The 17,963-nt window shown below is 52.0% G+C and overlaps 7 protein-coding genes across 7 annotated transcripts; 2 read left to right on the forward strand and 5 right to left on the reverse strand.

The window, feature by feature from the left end:
* Window positions 1–51: 51 nt before the first annotated feature.
* Window positions 52–1,034, forward strand: BDZ99DRAFT_387710 (uncharacterized protein; the record flags this gene model as incomplete). The annotated part of the gene is made up of 2 exons (XM_033715534.1): window positions 52–486; window positions 543–1,034. The coding sequence occupies 2 exons, from the start codon at window positions 52–54 to the stop codon at window positions 1,032–1,034; spliced, it is 927 nt and encodes a 308-aa protein (XP_033576967.1).
* Window positions 1,035–1,182: 148 nt separating this feature from the next.
* BDZ99DRAFT_301397 (S-adenosyl-L-methionine-dependent methyltransferase) lies at window positions 1,183–2,518 on the forward strand. Its single transcript, XM_033714197.1, has 3 exons — window positions 1,183–1,364; window positions 1,416–1,596; window positions 1,650–2,518. Exons 1-3 carry the CDS (start codon window positions 1,330–1,332, stop codon window positions 2,253–2,255), a joined length of 822 nt encoding a protein of 273 aa, XP_033576968.1. The 5' UTR covers window positions 1,183–1,329; the 3' UTR covers window positions 2,256–2,518.
* Window positions 2,327–4,212, reverse strand: BDZ99DRAFT_462619 (eukaryotic translation initiation factor 3 subunit M). Its single transcript, XM_033719889.1, has 2 exons — window positions 3,929–4,212; window positions 2,327–3,869 (listed from the first exon to the last, which is right to left on the reverse strand). The coding sequence occupies exons 1-2, from the start codon at window positions 4,143–4,145 to the stop codon at window positions 2,782–2,784; spliced, it is 1,305 nt and encodes a 434-aa protein (XP_033576969.1). The 5' UTR covers window positions 4,146–4,212; the 3' UTR covers window positions 2,327–2,781.
* A 3,349-nt stretch (window positions 4,213–7,561) lies between these two features.
* Window positions 7,562–9,192, reverse strand: BDZ99DRAFT_301429 (SWIB-domain-containing protein). The gene is made up of 5 exons (XM_033714198.1): window positions 9,096–9,192; window positions 8,893–9,032; window positions 8,322–8,840; window positions 8,219–8,269; window positions 7,562–8,105 (listed from the first exon to the last, which is right to left on the reverse strand). Exons 1-5 carry the CDS (start codon window positions 9,100–9,102, stop codon window positions 7,920–7,922), a joined length of 903 nt encoding a protein of 300 aa, XP_033576970.1. The 5' UTR covers window positions 9,103–9,192; the 3' UTR covers window positions 7,562–7,919.
* Window positions 9,193–9,606: 414 nt separating this feature from the next.
* BDZ99DRAFT_462621 (uncharacterized protein) lies at window positions 9,607–11,945 on the reverse strand (the record flags this gene model as incomplete). The annotated part of the gene is made up of 2 exons (XM_033719890.1): window positions 10,147–11,945; window positions 9,607–10,092 (listed from the first exon to the last, which is right to left on the reverse strand). Coding segments are annotated over exons 1-2 (2,029 nt in total), but the record flags the coding sequence as incomplete, so codon positions are not given.
* A 1,057-nt stretch (window positions 11,946–13,002) lies between these two features.
* Window positions 13,003–13,873, reverse strand: BDZ99DRAFT_301459 (uncharacterized protein). The gene is made up of 3 exons (XM_033714199.1): window positions 13,687–13,873; window positions 13,493–13,622; window positions 13,003–13,436 (listed from the first exon to the last, which is right to left on the reverse strand). The coding sequence occupies exons 1-3, from the start codon at window positions 13,771–13,773 to the stop codon at window positions 13,108–13,110; spliced, it is 546 nt and encodes a 181-aa protein (XP_033576972.1). The 5' UTR covers window positions 13,774–13,873; the 3' UTR covers window positions 13,003–13,107.
* A 914-nt stretch (window positions 13,874–14,787) lies between these two features.
* BDZ99DRAFT_301470 (uncharacterized protein) lies at window positions 14,788–15,532 on the reverse strand. The gene has a single exon (XM_033714200.1). It carries the CDS (start codon window positions 15,392–15,394, stop codon window positions 14,870–14,872), a length of 525 nt encoding a protein of 174 aa, XP_033576973.1. The 5' UTR covers window positions 15,395–15,532; the 3' UTR covers window positions 14,788–14,869.
* Window positions 15,533–17,963: the final 2,431 nt, after the last annotated feature.

Raw genomic sequence — 17,963 nt, forward strand, 5'->3', positions numbered from 1 at the left:
GCTGCGCTCGCGCCCCACGACGAAAATTCAACACCGTCTTGCTCTAAAAACATGACATCTCTATTTGAAGCCAAAAAGGCGACTATACTCCAGCAGCTTGCTGTGCCTGCAGACGACTACAACGATCTATCTCCTAAAGGCTCAATCGACGAAAGCGTCCGAACACTCATTGACGAAATTAACGCTCTGGATGGCCTAGTGACTACGAGTAGTTGCGGAGGTAGAATCAGTGTCTTCCTAGAAGGTAGAAAGAAGAATAGACCGCAAGCAGAAGGTGCTAAAAACAACGACCTCTCCCGCGCGACACCGGGAGGTAAAGGTGGCGGCGGTACTTGGCTTTTCGTGTCTCATGATCCCATCGACTTTTCGAAACGTCCTTCTGAATCTTCTTTTTTCAGCGAATTTGGGTTGCAGTCTTTAGGGAGCTCGGATGTCCAGTATCATGAGCACGGGCGACGATACATTCATCTAAAGTTTGAGCCAATGGTAACGCTCAGGTCCTTTCCACTGACTTCTATGACTAGTTTCTAACCGTCCAACAGATCTTGCACTTGTTGACAGCTTCATTTGAGCATGCTCAGCGAGTTCTATCTGCTGCGAACACTGCTGCCTTCCGAGAAAGTGGTGCTATGGGTTTCACTTCTGTGCAGGGAGAAACGAACCCCATGGTCGCCGTCCGCTCTGCCGGGTTCTCTTTCGACTCGATAATAGGTTACCAAGACTCCAGTGGCTCTAACGTTGCCTTCGTCGGTGAAGATTATCTCCGGATGATGGTCGGGTTGGCCAATGAGAGGTTTCAAATCAACAGTGACCGCATCCTTAGGTTCCGCAATGCTCTACAGGGCCAATATAGTCATGCTTCAACGAATGATTCTGCTAAATCGCAGCATGTGAGAGAGGGATATGAAGATCCTCATGTCAGACGGCAACGGAAGAGACAAGAAGGTCTTATTCGCCAGCAGGGCCTCCATGATGTAAAGGATACGGACCGTAATCATGAGTCGGACGCTGATCTTGGCCGGATGTTTGACTGATGCCTTCTGCCATGGTTGCGCGAGGTCTTTGCCCGATGGTTTACAAAAGTTTCCGATTTGACGACAGTACTGATATCACTCCTGAAGAGGAACATGGCGGGAGCGTTCCATGGAATGTCTCCGAGCATGGATGCTCGGCGACTTCCACTACCAGCGCACTAAACGCTACGCGAGGAGGCATTTTGCGCTGTGTATAAAGATACCGTTGTTTCAGTACGACTTCAATACATCAAGGTTCCAACGCACAGTCTACACATCAACTCTCACTTTGCCACTCCTCTACGATTGACTGAAGATGGCTTTCGCAGAAGCCAACCGAAAATACTTCGAGTAAGAAAGCCATCTACTTTCTTATGCCGACAAAATCTTACCGTCTAACAGCAGTTTGGCCGAAATGTATGACGGCAAGCCCTGGGCCAAAAAGATAGGCGAACAGCTGGCCAAAGCCTTTCGATCTCGCCGTGACTGGATTGGGGTAGACTTCCTCGATGAAGGCACCGCCAACTCTGACAAGACCGTCCGTCTTCTTGACTATGCTTGTGGAACCGGCATGGTCTCTCGAGTAAGTCCATTATGTCACGCACACATTTCCTGTTCACTTACTGACCTCCCCAGGCACTAGGCCCCTACGTAACAACCACAATCGGCATCGACATCTCTCCCAACATGGTCGCCGCCTACAACGAGCGCGCCACTTCATCCGGTTTTCCAAAATCCCAGGTCTCCGCTGTCGTCGGCGACCTATTCGCCGCCGAGCCCTCCACAGCGCTCTCAGGGCCAGAGTACTTCAACTTCGACCTCGCGGTCGTCAGCGCCGGTTATCACCAGTTCGACGACGTCGTGCTCTGCACCAAGCGCCTGGCCGAGCGGCTGAAGCCGGGCGGCGTGCTCGTCATCAGCGACTTCCTCCAGGGGTCGGACACAGATGTCTTGCACACGAACGTGGAAGGTATTGGTGAACATGCTCACGGCCACCATCATCTCGGCCACTCGCACCATCATGGGTATCATTCACACGAGCCTGCGGACTTGCCTAGCGGCATGCGTGCGGCAATCAAGGTGTTTGCGTTTGATGAGGCGGGCGTGAGGGCGTTCTTTGAGGAGGCGGGCTTGGTGGGGTTTGAGATGAGTGTTTTGGAAGAAAAGGTGCATATGGAGTTTGGAGGCAAGAAAATGGAGAGCACAGTGTTTTTTGCTAAAGGGATGAAGCCTAAGGCATGATTGCTTTATTCGTAGTAATTTTTTTTAGCCTATGGAGTTATTGAAACAGTGTTATTTGAATTCATCTTCTTTCTGGGATGCCAACCTCCGGGAGGCCCCTAAAGGGCTCTGAAGGTGTGCAGAGAGCTACTGAATATCAATGCAAATCACCATGCTTCGAAAGCATGCCATCTACCACTTTCTCTTCGTGACCGTCTAGGAGAGCTTCGACCGTTCATCACCGGATGTAGAGGCCTACCGCAAACCAATGCAAAGCACTACAGCCGCGAAGACTTTAGCGCTCTTAAGGATGATTGCAAGTAGAGAGACACTTTCGACTGATTTCAGTTCTATGGCTTTGGGCACATGAGATATACGTCATGTAACCGTACCTCTTGAATGTTCGTACCAGCCCTTCATCGAACCGACACCCGAGAGATGCAACCCAAGCCCGCCTAACCCACCGGCGCCCGATCTTTTAGCCTACTGACTTCATTTCATCGCGCAAAATAAGAAGGAAAGAAAGAAAGAAAGTAAAAAGGCTTCCTTACTCCAACTCTGGCTCCTCTTTCCTCAACCTCGAGAAACCGCCTGCCCTGCCACTCGTCGCACCATTAAGCTTCGCCTCGATTTCCTTGTTCTCTGCATCCTTCATCTGAATGAAACTCGCCTTCTCCATCTGGATGACCTGCAGCACACCGACTAAGCTGTTCCGCCACATGTCTAGCCGGGATGCGACCTCGCGCCACTGGTTCTCGCCAAACACACGGTATGTGCTGCGGTGGATAAGGAAGGTCTGGGTGAGCTGAGACAGCTTACCCTCAACGAGGCCGGCCCGGATCACATCGATGACCCACATTTCGACGTCCGAGGATGGGATCTGGAGTGCCTTGGCGATATGAGCGTAAGGAAGAGATCGTGTTTGGCCAGTGCTTGCAGCAATTGAAGCGAGTGTCAGGAGGCGCATCTTCCGGTTCAAAGCGTCAGCATCCAACTCCTGCTCCTCGATCCAGCCGTCGTGCTCGTCCTTGAAGTCATTGAAGTCGTCCAATAGGTCGGCGGTGAAGATCTCGAGGAGCTGGAAATAGATGGGGTGGGAGTTGCGGAGGGCTTGGATGGTGTCTAGGGCAGTAAGATCCTGGAAGTCGAAGTGGGTTGGGTGGGTGAGGGCGGATTTGAGCGCGCGTAGGGAGAGCTGTTGCGATTCTGGGGTGGACAGTTCGTCAGAGGGAATCGTCCGTAGCGCCCTAACGAGGTATTGGTAGGCATGTTCCTCTTCGCCCGCAACGGTAGCCACTTCCACGATGGCGAGGTAAAGTTTCCGCTGGTCCTCCTCATCCATGTCCCAAGCCGCTAGCCACTGGTCGAGATGCTTCAATTGTGGGCGGAGAGTCTCGAAGTTGGCGCTCCGTCGAACAACGCTCAGAATGGCGAGAAAGACATGGTACCGGTTATCATTGTCTGGCTGCAGGGTGTTGAAGACAGTGCTGAGGATGGAGAGGGCGAGGCCCGCGCCGTTGGCTGGCGAGGACCGGACTGGAGCGGAGAGGTTCTGACACACGCGGGGGAGGAACATGTTCAGATTTGGCGATTGCCGTGTTAGGTGGACGAGGAGGTTGTAGGCGGCTATGAATTCTGTACAACAGTCATGTCAGAGGTTGGGATTTGGATCAGACATGATATGCGGAACTCACCCTTCTCCGGGGCCTCGTTCAGGGTCGCACTGCCCGTCACCAGCTTCTTCAGTACATCGTCCTTCTTGTTCTCTGCTAATAGCGCAGTGCATTCGGCCTGGATGTTGGAGTCCTCGTCGCCGTGTGCCTTTTTCAAATTGTCGATGTATGTCGCGAGTTCCTCGACGAGCTCCTCGAAGGTACCCTCGATGAGCAGAGTAGTGGTAGGCGCCGGCATGGTGAAAGCGGCGTCGTGGAGAAGTTGGTGAGGTGTGCGAGGGCGACGGCGTGGTTTTTCTCGTCTTTGTCGTCGTCGACTCTGGCGGCATAGTGCGCGGTCGATTTTGAGATCCCAGAACTCTTGGCATCCCTCCACTATCGATAAGCCACCTCCTCGCTTCATTCACTCCCAATTCACTCTCTAGCCAACATCCATCATTAATCTGAGCAAACTCATCACCCCCGAAGCCGTGACGCAAGCCCACATATACTAGCTTATAGCTGCCTGGGGGGTCTCGTATGCTTTTAGAGAATTGAGATTAGCGAGGCGACGTTCGTATAAATCCCTCTTTAAGGTAGCTAGCCGTGGAGTTATTAGTTTGATGAAATACTCTGATGTACACTTGGTATAGATTTTTGACCTTGAGCTGAAGTACTCCAAGTAGCGGTGGACAAGCGTACGTAGGCTTCTATCACGGCATGTAGAGTTAAGTCTGTTTACACGTCTACTAATCCAGAGACACTACACTACTTACATTCTGAGATCGTCCTTTTAATTCTCATCCTATACCTCTCTTTTTCCTTTCTACACTGTTTCCATCACCCAGTCTTCTAGCGCATCAAAATATGCGTATTAGCCAGACGTCGCAAGCATATAATTAGACACTAAGCATCACCGCTGTTGAACAAGGCTCGGGCGAAAGGGGAGGGACTTCGTGTTCCCTATCTCCTTCAAAAAACACCGTTAGTAATACTATATACCAGATTGTATGATTGCTATTACCTCTTGGCCAACCATTGGACTATACCTTGTTGTGCCCTCAAATTTATGCTATTTAGATTATAACATTAGCAACTAGCACCGAGCCACCGCGCTCTTATTTTCACTTCAAACCTCCTTCAGAGCCGGTCTCCACTGAATCTAGAAGTGTCAAAAGCACTTACTTTGGTACGTGGGATGCTGATCGTTCCAGCATTCTTGCTCCTCGCGGGCATCGTCGGCACGCAAACCCCTGAAGGCTTCATCCACGCCGTGCCCGCGCCCCTCAATACCATTTTCGACTACGCCATTATTCCGCCGTCTAGGCTTGATCTTCCCAAGATCAGTCAGTATAGTTAAACTCATTTGGAGGTGCTTGATAGCTAATAGCCCGATAGCGCAAGGGCCAGGGAGACAATTCCGCGTGAACAAGGCTGGTGAATAGACTTGGATTAGAGGCTTTAAGACTATAGATCTTAAAAGAAAAGAGATGGAACATCATCAATGAACGCAGCAAAAAGCCCAAAACACATTCCCGCGATTCGATCCCCGGGCTACTAAAAGTATAGCAGAAAAGCAAAAGCAAGACCCAGCAGCACACGGATTACACTGAGTCAAATGCCCGTGGGTGTGTGCTTGAGAGGTCTTACTTACAGACAGCCATAATAACTTGACGGTGAATAAACCAACACTAGGAACCTCTTACGTGAAACTGAACGGCACCCATATCTTCTTGATGCTTGCTAAAAACTTCCATTCCATTCAATACCTTAACTGTCTCAGTAGCTTTTTACCAAACTGTGTTCACCAAACTGGGTTTCTCCTCAGACGTCGATATGTAGCCCGTCGACCGCCGTCCAGCCTACTCACCACACTAGCCCTGCCTGACTCATTGGCGACCCTGCCGGTCCCCGGGGGTGCAGTCTCCACGCCTTTCTTGCCAACTACAAGCTCTCACCTACCATTGCCAATACTACACACATCCTTTTTTCTACGACCACAGGTCCGTCATTCTATCTCGCGCCCAGCTCACCCGCCGAGACACCTCCACACCCGCACAAGCACCTCGAGCTGCTATTCAAGCAACTAGCTGGATGAACAGTCCCGAGCCCTCACAGTAGTACTGTAAATGATCGGCTGCCACTCAACCACACCATTTCCATCCAGGACGCAGGACTCGCGGCGCCTGTGAAGCGAGTTGGCGGTAGGAATCTTAAGGAACTAAGGCTACAGGCTAAAGAAATATCCACATGCCATACGGTCAGTTTCATAGTTTTAGAATGCAAATCTGAAGAGGCTTTTCGGGCGCGGCGTTGCAAAAGTCCGTGTCCGTAAACTACTCCATCGTTCCCAGATCCCTGGAACTTTCCCGCCTGGAACACATTGACATTTAGATGGAGTCTGCACGGATCTTCTGAGGATTGAAACTATAGCTTTGAACACTCTTGCGCTGCCTCAGAACCGAGTTTAGTATCCACCCTGCTGTAGAGAAGGATGCGAAGGAGGACCGACCAAATCTCGCCCACCAACGTCTTCCTATTCCGATCGGCCATCCTCCCTCAACAGTCCGCGAGTGCGTACGTATAAAAGCTATCAGAGCTCCTTGAAAACACCCAACCGTCCAAACCAACTCACTCCTTCAACTCTCCCCAACATCATCCCTCACTCAACCACTCCCAGACTCCCCAAAATGCACCTCTCCACCCTCCTCTTCCTGACCCTCGCCGGCCTCCTCAGCCTCACCACCGCAGCACCACAGCTCCAGAAAGTCGACTGCGCCAGCGACTGCATCAGCAGCAAATTCGGGGGCAACAGCAACGAGTCTAAGTAAGTCTTTGCCTACAGACCCCCTGTACCAGTACTGCAAACTCATACAATATGGCCGTGTTGTAGCAAAGAATGGTGCGGAATGGCATGCGCCTTTGGGCTTTACAAGCCGGCTGTGATCGGGTGTCCGTGACCGCGGCGTGGAAGAGTGGTGGTGTGCGGAGAGGGATATCAAACGGGCTATGGTGGCGATTGGTGTGAAGGAGGTTTGGTGTCAGTGTTTAAATGTACCTATGCGAGTTTATATCGCGGTTTTTGAAGAGGGGAGAGGAGATCGGAGAGCATCGATGTGAGCGCGATCGAAATGCCGCTAGATCCAATCCGAATTTGAGTCGTAGGGGCCAGGGCTCGTGATCTCTCATATATCCACGCACCCGACCTAGGGTCTGAAAGGACCATACTCTAAAAAGAGCGCAGTTCATTCTTCTAGGTCTTGAATCATTTCGTTCTTGAGCAGTAGCACCACGAGCAAGAGGAAAGCGTGACCGCATAAGCGACTAGATAGACGGCCCCTAGGTGTAGACGGCTCCTAGGTGTAGGATACCTTAGTTTACTACCTACCAACTTCCCACATCCCCATTTTTATATCTTTCACCTCCTAAATTTCATCTACTTGCCATTTACTCCATATCGTGTGGCTTACCATCATCATTCTTCCGAATTTCGTTGCGTTGCTCAAACTCTGGCCCCATCGCAGAACCGTGCAAATAGCACCGGTGTGAGTTCGCGCCACTGATCATAACCAGAAGAAAAAAGCCCACGAAAGACGAAACCCGACAGGAAAAGCAGAGAGTGAGAAAAGTTCCATCAAATATCATATCTCAGAAGAGACGAAGATACGTTAGTCTAAGCAAAAGCTAGCGGATTATGCCTTCAGCAAGAGCGTCGGGTATTACTTCGCACTACCTAGCCTGGACTCACATCAAGATATAATGTAGATAGATAGAACGACGCCACGCAAACTCCCGAGATCGCCATGCTGAAAGTCAGACAAAAGAGAAGAAGGCAACAAAAGGCAAACAAAAAGAGTCGCCCAGCTAGGACAGGTACTCCACCGGACGGGCAAAGCAACGAGGCTTGCGGGTGTTCATAAATGTGAGGCTTTAACCCGGTAAGACGGATGCCAGCTGAAGGTATCAACGCCTAATGTAGTGTTCGCCCGAGCGCATCAATCCGAAAGTGAGTGCCTGCCGCTTCACGACAGGATCACTCGTCCTGGGCGTAAAGATTCTGATTAAGAATCTTGTTCATGGTGAACATGTGCACGCGGTCCTGCTTGAAGACGGCACGCATTGCATTATCGCAACGTATTTGGCGCTTGTCGCTGGGGTCTTGCAGGTCGCGCTCTTTGACATATTCCCAGATCTTCTTGACGGTTTGGGGGCGAGAAAGCTGGGATTGATTAGCACTTGCTGTATAATGACAAATTGGCCTAATGATTGCTTCCAAAGCAGAGCGGTAGTTCGGATGAAGGAGTAAAGCATGTTGGAGTGTCGGTGACTTACACTAGTCTCGCCCAACAACTCCGACAGCGCCGGTGAGAGGTTCATAGGCTTCTATTGGGTGTGTCAGTAAACCGATTCTATTCCAACGTTGCAACAGACTTACGTGAAAGCCGCTGTTCCGGTTCACTTCCTTCTTTTTAGCCCCTTCACCAGACTCAACCTCACTATCATCGTCCGAGTTGATCTTCCTCGCGCTCTTCTGCTTTTTCTTCGCAGCTTTGTCCTTCTTCTTCACCACCGGCGCCCTCTTCTTAGTGTTCCCACCGCGGGTCGATCTAGCGTGCCTGTTCTCCTCAGCCTGTAACCGCGCCGCAAGTGTCGCGTCATCCTCTTCAGCCATCTTGCTGCTCTTCTTGTGTTTCTTCTTTGGCGGTGAGGGCTCCACCTCAGACAGTTCCGATTCCTCCTCCGATTTCGCGCGCTTTTGGGGAGAGGATTGGTCCGAAGGTGTGACAACGTCTGAAGAGTCGCGAGACTCTTTTTCCTTGATGCCGTTGGTAGCTGGAGGTACTGCTGCAGTGGGGGCTGGCTTTGGGGGCTCTACAACTTCCTGTTGAGTCTTGAGGGTTTGTTCGTGGTTGAATTTATCAAATCGGGACATGATCAACTGCGTCACTTGGTCCTATATTCCAGGTCAGAAATGCTTGTATATGTGATGTAGTCTCCTTGTGTACCTTCTGATGGGTAATGTCATAGTCGACTTGCGCCTGGAGGCCTTTGCGAATGCGTTTGGCGGAGATGGTGTTGAGATCGCTGTTGGCAAGGATGCTATCAATAATGGCGGAGTAAGAAGCCTCAACTTCTGGCGGTAGGGCTATAAGCACGAGGTATCAGCGATGAGGTCCAATATAGCTATAGGTACGGAGAGGAAGCTTACAGGCCATGTTGGAAACCGTTGTCGGGTGTATGTACTGTGTATAGGTCGACCTGGGGCTATTCGCGCAAAACGAGCTGCACTAGAGCCTAGAGCAAGAAGCACGGCTGGAAGCGTAAGTACTACAAGCTAGACTGGGCGATCTAAGAGCTAGATCAGGCGCAAGAGACGGTGGTGAGAGGATTGGCTGGATGGGCTTAAGCGGATATCAGATGCCAGAGGCGCAAGCGAAGCGGGCTGAAAAGCGAAAGTCGGGCAGAAGAGATGGTGCCGGCGGAGGTACCCAGAGGGCTGAGAAGAAGGGCGGATTCACGAAGAGTATTGGGCGCGAGCTGGACAGCGCAGTGGTGATGTGCAAGTGAGGTGAAGATGTTCGGCTTGAGGTGCGGCAGGAAGCTAGCGTCGCGATCTCCACTAAACCCGCGGAGGAGGCTGGGAAGCCGGCGCCGTCGAAGAGACGCAGGAACTCGTGATGAACGGGATATGGAAAGCAAACTTGTGCTCGTTGCTATGGATATGCTTTGATGTCGTCCTCTTGCATTTGTATGCTATGTCTATGTGATTGGCTATATAACACGAGAGCTATGCGGGGTGGCCCGCCTTGCCCGCGATGGTACTTCACTATGGAACACCCTGCACGATTTCCGCCACGTATATAGCAGAACAGCTGAGCTGTGCTCATAGGCAGAAATGATCTGTTCACCTGTCTCTTCACCAAAATCTCATGGCTCACATTACAGCGCACCCAAAGCCGTACATGGCCCTCTCAACTGCACGCTTCACCGCAAACCAATCCGCCCGGCGCTCGGCAAATTCATAGACTTCCTCAGCTCTAAAAATACCATAGTAGCGATCCGAGTCGGCGATGATGGTGGCAATCTCCTTCGCATGCTCGGGTGAAATCAAATAGATCTGCGAGAGCTCCCGCAGCGCGCTGAAGTACTGCGTAAGCGACTTGTTCCGCAGGGTCGCGATATATGTGTGGTAGGCATTCATGTCGCTGCAGCTTGTCAGTGACCTGATCTATTCGAAGTATTGCTAGAGCTATACATACCTGATCAGCTTGATTGCACCGTCGACGCTGATACGCTGGCGTTTCAGGTGCTTGCACAGCGCCGCGAAGAGACGTAGGCCGACTTCCTGATTGAAGACGTCCAGCATGTTTTTGTCCGTGCTACCCACTAGCATGCTCGTGTGCGAGGAGACCAGGTCCACAATCTTGGTTGCCGTGTGACTGGGTCCAATGTCTTGCATGTGCACCACCCCATCGGTCCCTGGGCTGGGGTTGAAATCGGTGGGTAGTTGCGTGGTTGCGCAGATGTACTCCACCTCGTCCATAAGCACATCGATACCCTTGTTAAGGCCTGCTGCGACCCGCTCGTCTAGCATCTGCTCGAACCGCTTCTTTTCCTTGACAGCCACACTGAGAAAGTCGTCTCGATCGGTCAGCCTTGGTGCCACCAATTCCTGGAGGTAGAATACGTCGACCATCTGCTGGATCAGATCGCCCACGTTCACCAATTCAAGAAACGTGACCAATGGCTCGACTCCTTGCTGAGCATGGTCCGCAACTTCACGTGGGTTGTATGCTGACAGATGATTGACAGCCTTGTCGAAGCCTGTTTTAATGTGACGCTGCCCTAGAATCTGCAAGAGGCTAATAAATATATTCTCACATTGCTCTCGGGACTCTTCTCCGGACTGGCCGCCCAGTTTGACAAATATAGCTGCTCGTTCCAGACTTGACTTGGCCATGTGGATGAGATTGAGCGCTACCTCAATGCTGAAAAGTGAGCGGATGCCTTCAAGGCGTGAGTTCATGATGGCAGCCTTCGCCGCCAACTCCGTACTTGGAGCCTCTATTCTTGGCGACGCGGATCGTTCCCCGGGAACTGGTGTCCCTGACCTCGAGGCGGGAGGTTCCAGGCTATCGCCGTTGGGTATTGCGGGGGCTGTTGCAGGTTTGCTAGCTCCGAATGGAGTCGGAATGGTGGAGACGACGTTCACCGGCATCATGACCACCTTTCTGAATGAGCTAAGGAAATCTCGTTTCACGGCTTGTCGATTGACATTCGCCATGAAGGCGGATTCAGTCGACTGCTCCTCATCGGAGAGCCTCTTTTCCCATACTTCGACTTCCGATTCCGATTTACGTTTGAAGAAGTCTAGCTCTTCCGATAGATAGAGATCAACGTGGGGCTCAAAACTGCGAGAAACAATCCGCAGGACCTCTTCCTGGAAGTTCGCTTTTGATCCTTTGGTGCCCTTCAGCGTGTGCGCAAATTGTAGTCCTTGGCCGAAGACCCCGGCGACAGCCTTCAGATATACCTCGATTGATGTGTCGTGGGCCTCATCAAATAGCGTCGTGACGTATTCGGAAATGATGTCCTCACCAACGCGGTCCAGAAAAGGAAGTAGAACGTCTACAGTGGGCGGAAACACGCGATCAATGATCTCGGCCTGCTCGTTCAGAGACGTTGCGAGTTCTTTGAAAAAGTCATGTGAGGGCTGCAGAGATATATGGCCGGGTGCTGTGTCCTTCAAGCCGTCGGTCGGGTTCCCTAGTTTCTCCTTGTCAATCATTAGAGGATGATTGTGGATAAAGCTATCAATTCCAGCTGTGCCGCCATTCAGCGTGACAAGAACGTGGGCATATCGCTTCATACGCCCATCGACGTCGTTGGATTCATACCCTTGTTCGAATTCCCGGAGTACGGCATTCTCAAAAATGCCTATCATCGACTCTAGCTTCTCTTCTCGACGAGACCATCCTTGCGAGAAGTCGCTCTTCGCAAATATTTTGAGCTGAGATAGCATTTGCGCTTGATGCTCCGGGTCCCGATAAGTTCGAAATAATACCGGGTCTGTATGACTTCTGGACCTGGCAAGGTCAAAGTAGTAGGGCGCCAGCGCTCCGTAAATCTTACCGTACTCCTGCCGTGCGTGACCACGGATTGAACGGACTTTCGAGAGAACTTTTAACGCCAAATTCGGATCCAGGGAGAAGGACTGGCCGGGAGCCGTCGTTCCTGAGGGGGAGAGGGTCATGGCATCGAAGCCACGGTCCAGAGTACTTGCCCGCGGTCTTCCAGCGGGCCGGTCGAGCGACATCCGCTGCTTTTCTTCCTCCCAGCCGGCGTCGAATAATGTGATGCTTTTTTTTGGCTCCTCAACTCCGCCGCCAGCAATCCCATTTACACTGCCGTTCCACCCTACCCCCGTCCTTCGCGCCTCCTCCGCCTCTTTCGCACGTTGGGCTTCGATCTTCCTCCTCATAGCTTCCTCGAACCGCTGCCGCGCCTCCGTTTCATTCCAACAACCCATACTCTTCAGTCGCTGTATCCATCGTGTGTCATCGTATACCATCTCCTGCATGCGGCGTGAGGTCCGGGCAAATCTGAACAGGTCGGGAATTGGGAGGTAGTCGAGTATTGTGGCGATAAGTTCTAGAAGCGTTAGAGGACAATTGCAACATCGGGTCATTTCGCTCTACCTGCGGGCAGTACTGGCTTTGAGTCCACAATTTGCGTGGCTCGTAATGAGGCCAGCACATGTTGTCGTGGGTGCTCGCCGGAAAGGGGAGCTCTCTTGAACGATGACATGGTGGGAGACTGGTTGGACATGCCGGCGGGGAAGAAGAACACGTCCAGCGGCTTGGATCAGTGCAGGTTTGGCATTGCTGGGAGGCTGTGATAGAGTAGCAGTCAGCGGGGGTGAAATCTGTGGTTGGCGGTTGGCAGAGAGGCGGCAGCTTTAAGCGAGGGTGAACTGGAGTACCCTTGTTTGAGTTTACTTCGAGGGTTCATGCGCGTTTGGCGATTTCGATATATTGATATCGAGATTTTGTTTCAATTTGTTTTTACAGGGCTTGAAACTTGGATTTGATGAAGGCTCTCCTAATTCAATAAAATGCTAAAACGGGTAAATACCGCCCGATAGCAACCATAACTTCGTGAATACCACGCCCAATCACAACCCTCCCATGTAGGTCATGCTCCAGCAGCTTGAACCAAAGCTATAGCATGGCAAAGAGACCCGCGACGGCAGCACCCATGCCAACTCCCATTCCGACGTTGTTGACAGCAGCGATGCCTGTGCTGCTGGCTGTAGCAGATGCGGGAGAAGCTGTCGCGGCGGAGGCCGCGGAGGAAATCTTGGCCGCAACGGATGAGGATTCACTGGCCGCGCTGGACGCGCTGGAAGCGCTGGCTACTGAGCTTGCGCTAGCTCCTGAAGCAGTGCTAGACGGTGTACCCGTGGCGGAAGCTGAGGACGCGCAAGAGGCAACTGAAGGAACGATGATGTTGTACGTTTTGCAAAGTTGTGCCGCGAATTCAATGGTTGCTAGAGAGGGACAATGGTCAGAATCAGGGTACTCAGCAGGAGCAGGGAGGACTCACTCTTGGTATCGTCGGCGTCGCAGCTCTTAGAAACGCAGCAGGACAAGTTCGAGATCAGGTCTGAATTACCGCATATGCAGGCGATGTCAAGCGTCTTGCAACCGCCGAAGTTCTGGCCCACGCATGTTCGCTATCACAACTATCAGACCATGCGCTGAAACGCTGCGATACTAGTGTGTAGAGTGTCTACTTACGGCGCACTGGGGCAATTGATCTAGAAGGCTCTGCGCGGTGCTCAAGGAGGTCAGTGCAGCGATGACTGCGATGATAGAGAAACGCATCTTGCAAGGGACAAAGAGGGAGGCAGGCGCACGGGTATAAGACGGGAAGATGCAGTAGGAAACAGAACGAAGAGGACCAGCTGGGGTTTATGTAGAAAGCCAGGTTAGTGCAATTGATTGGGGAGGGGCTCGTCCCTCTTCGGCTCGCGATGGATGTTTTCAATCCAGACCGTTGGGCGCTCTTGCAATTCCAGATTCCGCTAGCAGGAATTAATGTATTTTGTGATAGGCACTTTCCGCCCGACGCTAGGTGCCTGCTCTATAAACCTCCGTCTTTGATGGTTTTTTGAGGATTCCGGGCGCCTTATGAGGAATCTGGTGACATGTGTAAGACTTCTCCACGCTGGACGAGTCGGTCCCCACATTCATCCCTGACAGGCGGTTCCTGCATCGGCACACTAGGCAGGAAAAGTGGCACACTGTCTGAGGTGGCCCAGAGAGCCATCAGGTTTGCCACACTTAGTAATTCAGAAACAACAATAGGATATTAGAGGACCTCACGCGGTGCTAACGAAGCATACACAGGCACAGAAAGACTGTGTATATATCTCATGGATTCGTGGACTACCATTTTCTGTGGACACTCATCAGCCGCGCTGTCTTCTAGGTGCACCTGTCTACCACTGCTTGAGGTGCTTCAACGAGTTTCCACATAGCCCAGAGCGAAGAGCTTCTATCCCGTCTATATTTCTGAAAATGTATTGAAGGTAAGACAAGTCGAGCTCCAAGGTGACTTGATGAACCTCCTCCAAAAGCGGCGATGAGAGATGTCGACTAAGACCAACACCAGAAAAAGCCATTTATTTGTACGTCGGCCGCTGTGTGAAGTTCGGCCGCGTCGTACAAGGCCGTTGAGAAAAGCAAGTATCGCCCAACCGCGGCAGATGCTGCAGCTAGCCAATCGCCCCGGGATGAAGTTATCGCTGAACATGAAGCGGCATTGATTGTATGTAAGGAAACCTTGGATCGACTAACTACCGAGATCAATCGTACTGGGAAGCATCGACCAATGCAGGTGTCCCCAAAATCCATGTCGTTCAACTACTTGCCATCTTAGTCTCTTTCACATGCTGAAGCTGTGAGGCCTTCATGTTCTCTAAGACCGACTGGTAATCCCCGAATAATTTTTGTCTGGTGAGTCAACTTTTCTATATCTGGCCGAGCCGAGGATACGGAGTACAAGATGCACTGCTAGGATGGGAGGCTGGTAGCGGAGCCTCACTGTAACTTCTAACTTGGCGACACCACAACACCAGCGCGATACTGCTGGCACGTATCTCTGCGACCCTTTCGAAGGCCACACCGCCCAGGGGCAGGCCAACGAACCGGTAAGAAGCCCTAGCGTACCTTCGTGGCCCCCTCGAAGGCCATCTCCAACGCGCCTCACATCCGCCCTCGCTCCGCCTCTCCCCCACACGAGGGTGTCACTTTCACACCGCGCCCCAACGCCCTCTGGGATCATGGAGGGAAGACGGGCGAGGCAACGGGACCTCCTAACGAACTTCTTTGCGCAGCGCCCGAATCTGAAGGCGTTCTGATAGACCCCTCGCTCCACAGATCGCCAGCGTAGTGCGCGATTTACTGCAGCCCTATATTTCTGCTGCGAACTTTGAACGAACATCAAATCGCGCAGAGGCTAGGTTTGGAGAATGGAGAACAAGGGTTCGTCAGCGCTGCCTCGTCGGTGGGATGAATAGTAGCCGTGCGAGAAGGGTGAAAGGCAGGAGCTGGAATCGATGTAGGGCGCACACCGACATCCATCCCACTCCCTTGCCTTTCTCGACAGTCCTGGAGAGGGCGCAACTGTGAGGCCGTTCGTGGGGGGCGCGCGGGACAACGCAACCATCTATCTGCCAGGAAGCTGGCGATGCTGAGCCGGTGAAAGAGTCATCGAGCTCATCTTCGTCGCAGACGAGCTGGGACGGGGTTGTTTATCACACGCGCACACTTCAAACCGCAAGCCCCGTCAACATCTTCCCGGCCGAGGTGCGCGCAGGGGGCTTTATAATCAATGATGAAATGTTTGGTTGATGGGCCCCGTACCTGCGTTGGCGCCGCGAGCGCAGAAACCGCCTCGCCAACAGCCTCTCATGCGCCGCTTTGCACTGCCGCAGTCGACACGTTAACGCGGACGCTGGATGGGCACTGAATGGTCACAAGCAGTTCGCTGCCTGGTGTAAAGCCTCCATTTGAGGCTCCAAGGCTCTCTTGCCAAGCGCCAGTTGTCCACCCAGCCACAAGCTGGACCACTTGACCCGAGTACAAGCCTGGCACCCACTTTCAGCGGTGACCTGTTCGGCCGCCGCGGTGTGAAGCGGTTTCAGCTTTCCCAATGCGCCTGGGTTCTAGAAGGTTGTCGCAAGTTGTTCTCTGGGAATTTCGCCGCAAAGGCCCCCGATGACTGACCGTTGGCCCTGTAGCCCTACTGTTCCAAGGTCAGGGCGAGTGGCTGAGGCCCACTATACCCCATCAGGCGTCCGCGAGTGAATTCCCACCGGCGGAAGCACTTTCCAGTCGCCGCTTCAGGCCGGCCTGAAAACCAGAAGGCAGCTGTCTGGGAAATGTAAGGCTCAATTTTGTAGCATTGAGCGGTGGCGCGCGCCCTCTTAGGTCAAAAGTAGCCTTGTTTGAGGCCGCCTTCCTCTGCCTTCTGTATCGCAGCATGGCCACCACAATGTCGTCTGGAGGTATATAGAGAGGCCTGACTTCCAACCTGAGTTTCTCACACAGCCCATTCAAACATATCACCACTGCCTACACTTAGCCTGAAGCTACCTGCATAAAGTCTTACGCCTCACCCGCATCCTCGTTGCTTTATACCAAACTAGCAAACGCCCCTTCCGCTTTCGACTCAAGCACTATGTCGACTCGATTGCTATCCAACGCCTCCCACCTGAAGGCCGGCGACCCCCAGCCCAGGGACGGAGGGGCGCCGAACAAGACCGTCTCCAGTTTGCATCTTCAGATGCGTTTCACCACTTCCCCATCAAACCTACACCGCAGATCCCGAGGACCCCAACCCCGAGATGGAACTTAGAGGATCGCTCTCTTACTGTAAGTCTTCCACGTGGAGGTACCCAAGCTTGAAACAATCCTAATATCTTTCAGTTATTCTTCCAGAGCTTATCTCCACACTCTGGGAGTCGATGATTGCTCAGTCATAACCAACAACAACTGAACACATCGAACAAGATGACGGTCCACCAAAGCACTCCGTCTACTCCAGTGCTTTATACGTCATAATATCTGGTAGCATCGTGGTCCATAAGACACGGTTGCTGTTCCAGATCGAACGCCCGTCGCTCCCACCACTACGACTCTTTTTTACGCAACTCTTTTGTCGACATTTCCGGTTCTCCATCTTGACATTTCTCTGGCTTTTGTCCTTATTTGAAGCGTTCCGCGATGCATTCTGGCCGGTGGTTTTATAGAAAGGGATTTGGATCGGACAACCGCTGTATTGGTCTGGGCCAGGTTTTGTCCAATCTCGCGCATGCTTTTGTGCAGCTGTATTTTTAGTTGTTTGGGAATAGATGGATGGGTAGGACACGGCGCCTTGGGACGACCGCACGCTGCGGTCGGAGGATTGCTGGATCAGAATGGCGTTGGAAGTTGTTTGATTTTGTACCAGATAGATCGGCACCAATGCGGGGCTCTTGGCAATGACACGTGAATGTAAGCAGATAGATACACACTGATGTTTGCAAATATTTTATTTTTGAAAGTCTGGAGTGATGATGAAGTGAGTGATAAGATATGGGTGTGCCAAGCATGCTAATGAGTAGATATCTGAAGGCTCACGTGACGACACGTGATCCCCTCGTCAGTTCTTATCAACTTTTCTACTGCCACTAGCGCAAAAGATAATGAATTTCGAGTTGTTCACCTTTGGCTACTCGCCCTACGTATACTGACGCCTTTATGCAAGTTTGAAGAGCACCTACTATCTGGAACAGATTTCAAACCCCAAGCAAAACACGGAAAGCGGAAATCCGTGGTGAAGTAGATACCTAGACTCTTACGTGCTCGATTCGAAGAAATTGAAGTGATTAGATTGGTAGATGGAAAGAGAGCTCTCCTGCAGCCAAGTATCCTTACGTAAATCATGCATCTACCCCAGATTGTTACAAGCGAGAAGACCATTCTCTAACATCTTCCTCAAGCCACATCAAATAATGTGTATACCTCGT

Source organism: Mytilinidion resinicola (assembly GCF_010093595.1).
Source record: "Mytilinidion resinicola strain CBS 304.34 unplaced genomic scaffold BDZ99scaffold_9, whole genome shotgun sequence".
Taxonomy (NCBI): domain Eukaryota; kingdom Fungi; phylum Ascomycota; class Dothideomycetes; order Mytilinidiales; family Mytilinidiaceae; genus Mytilinidion; species Mytilinidion resinicola.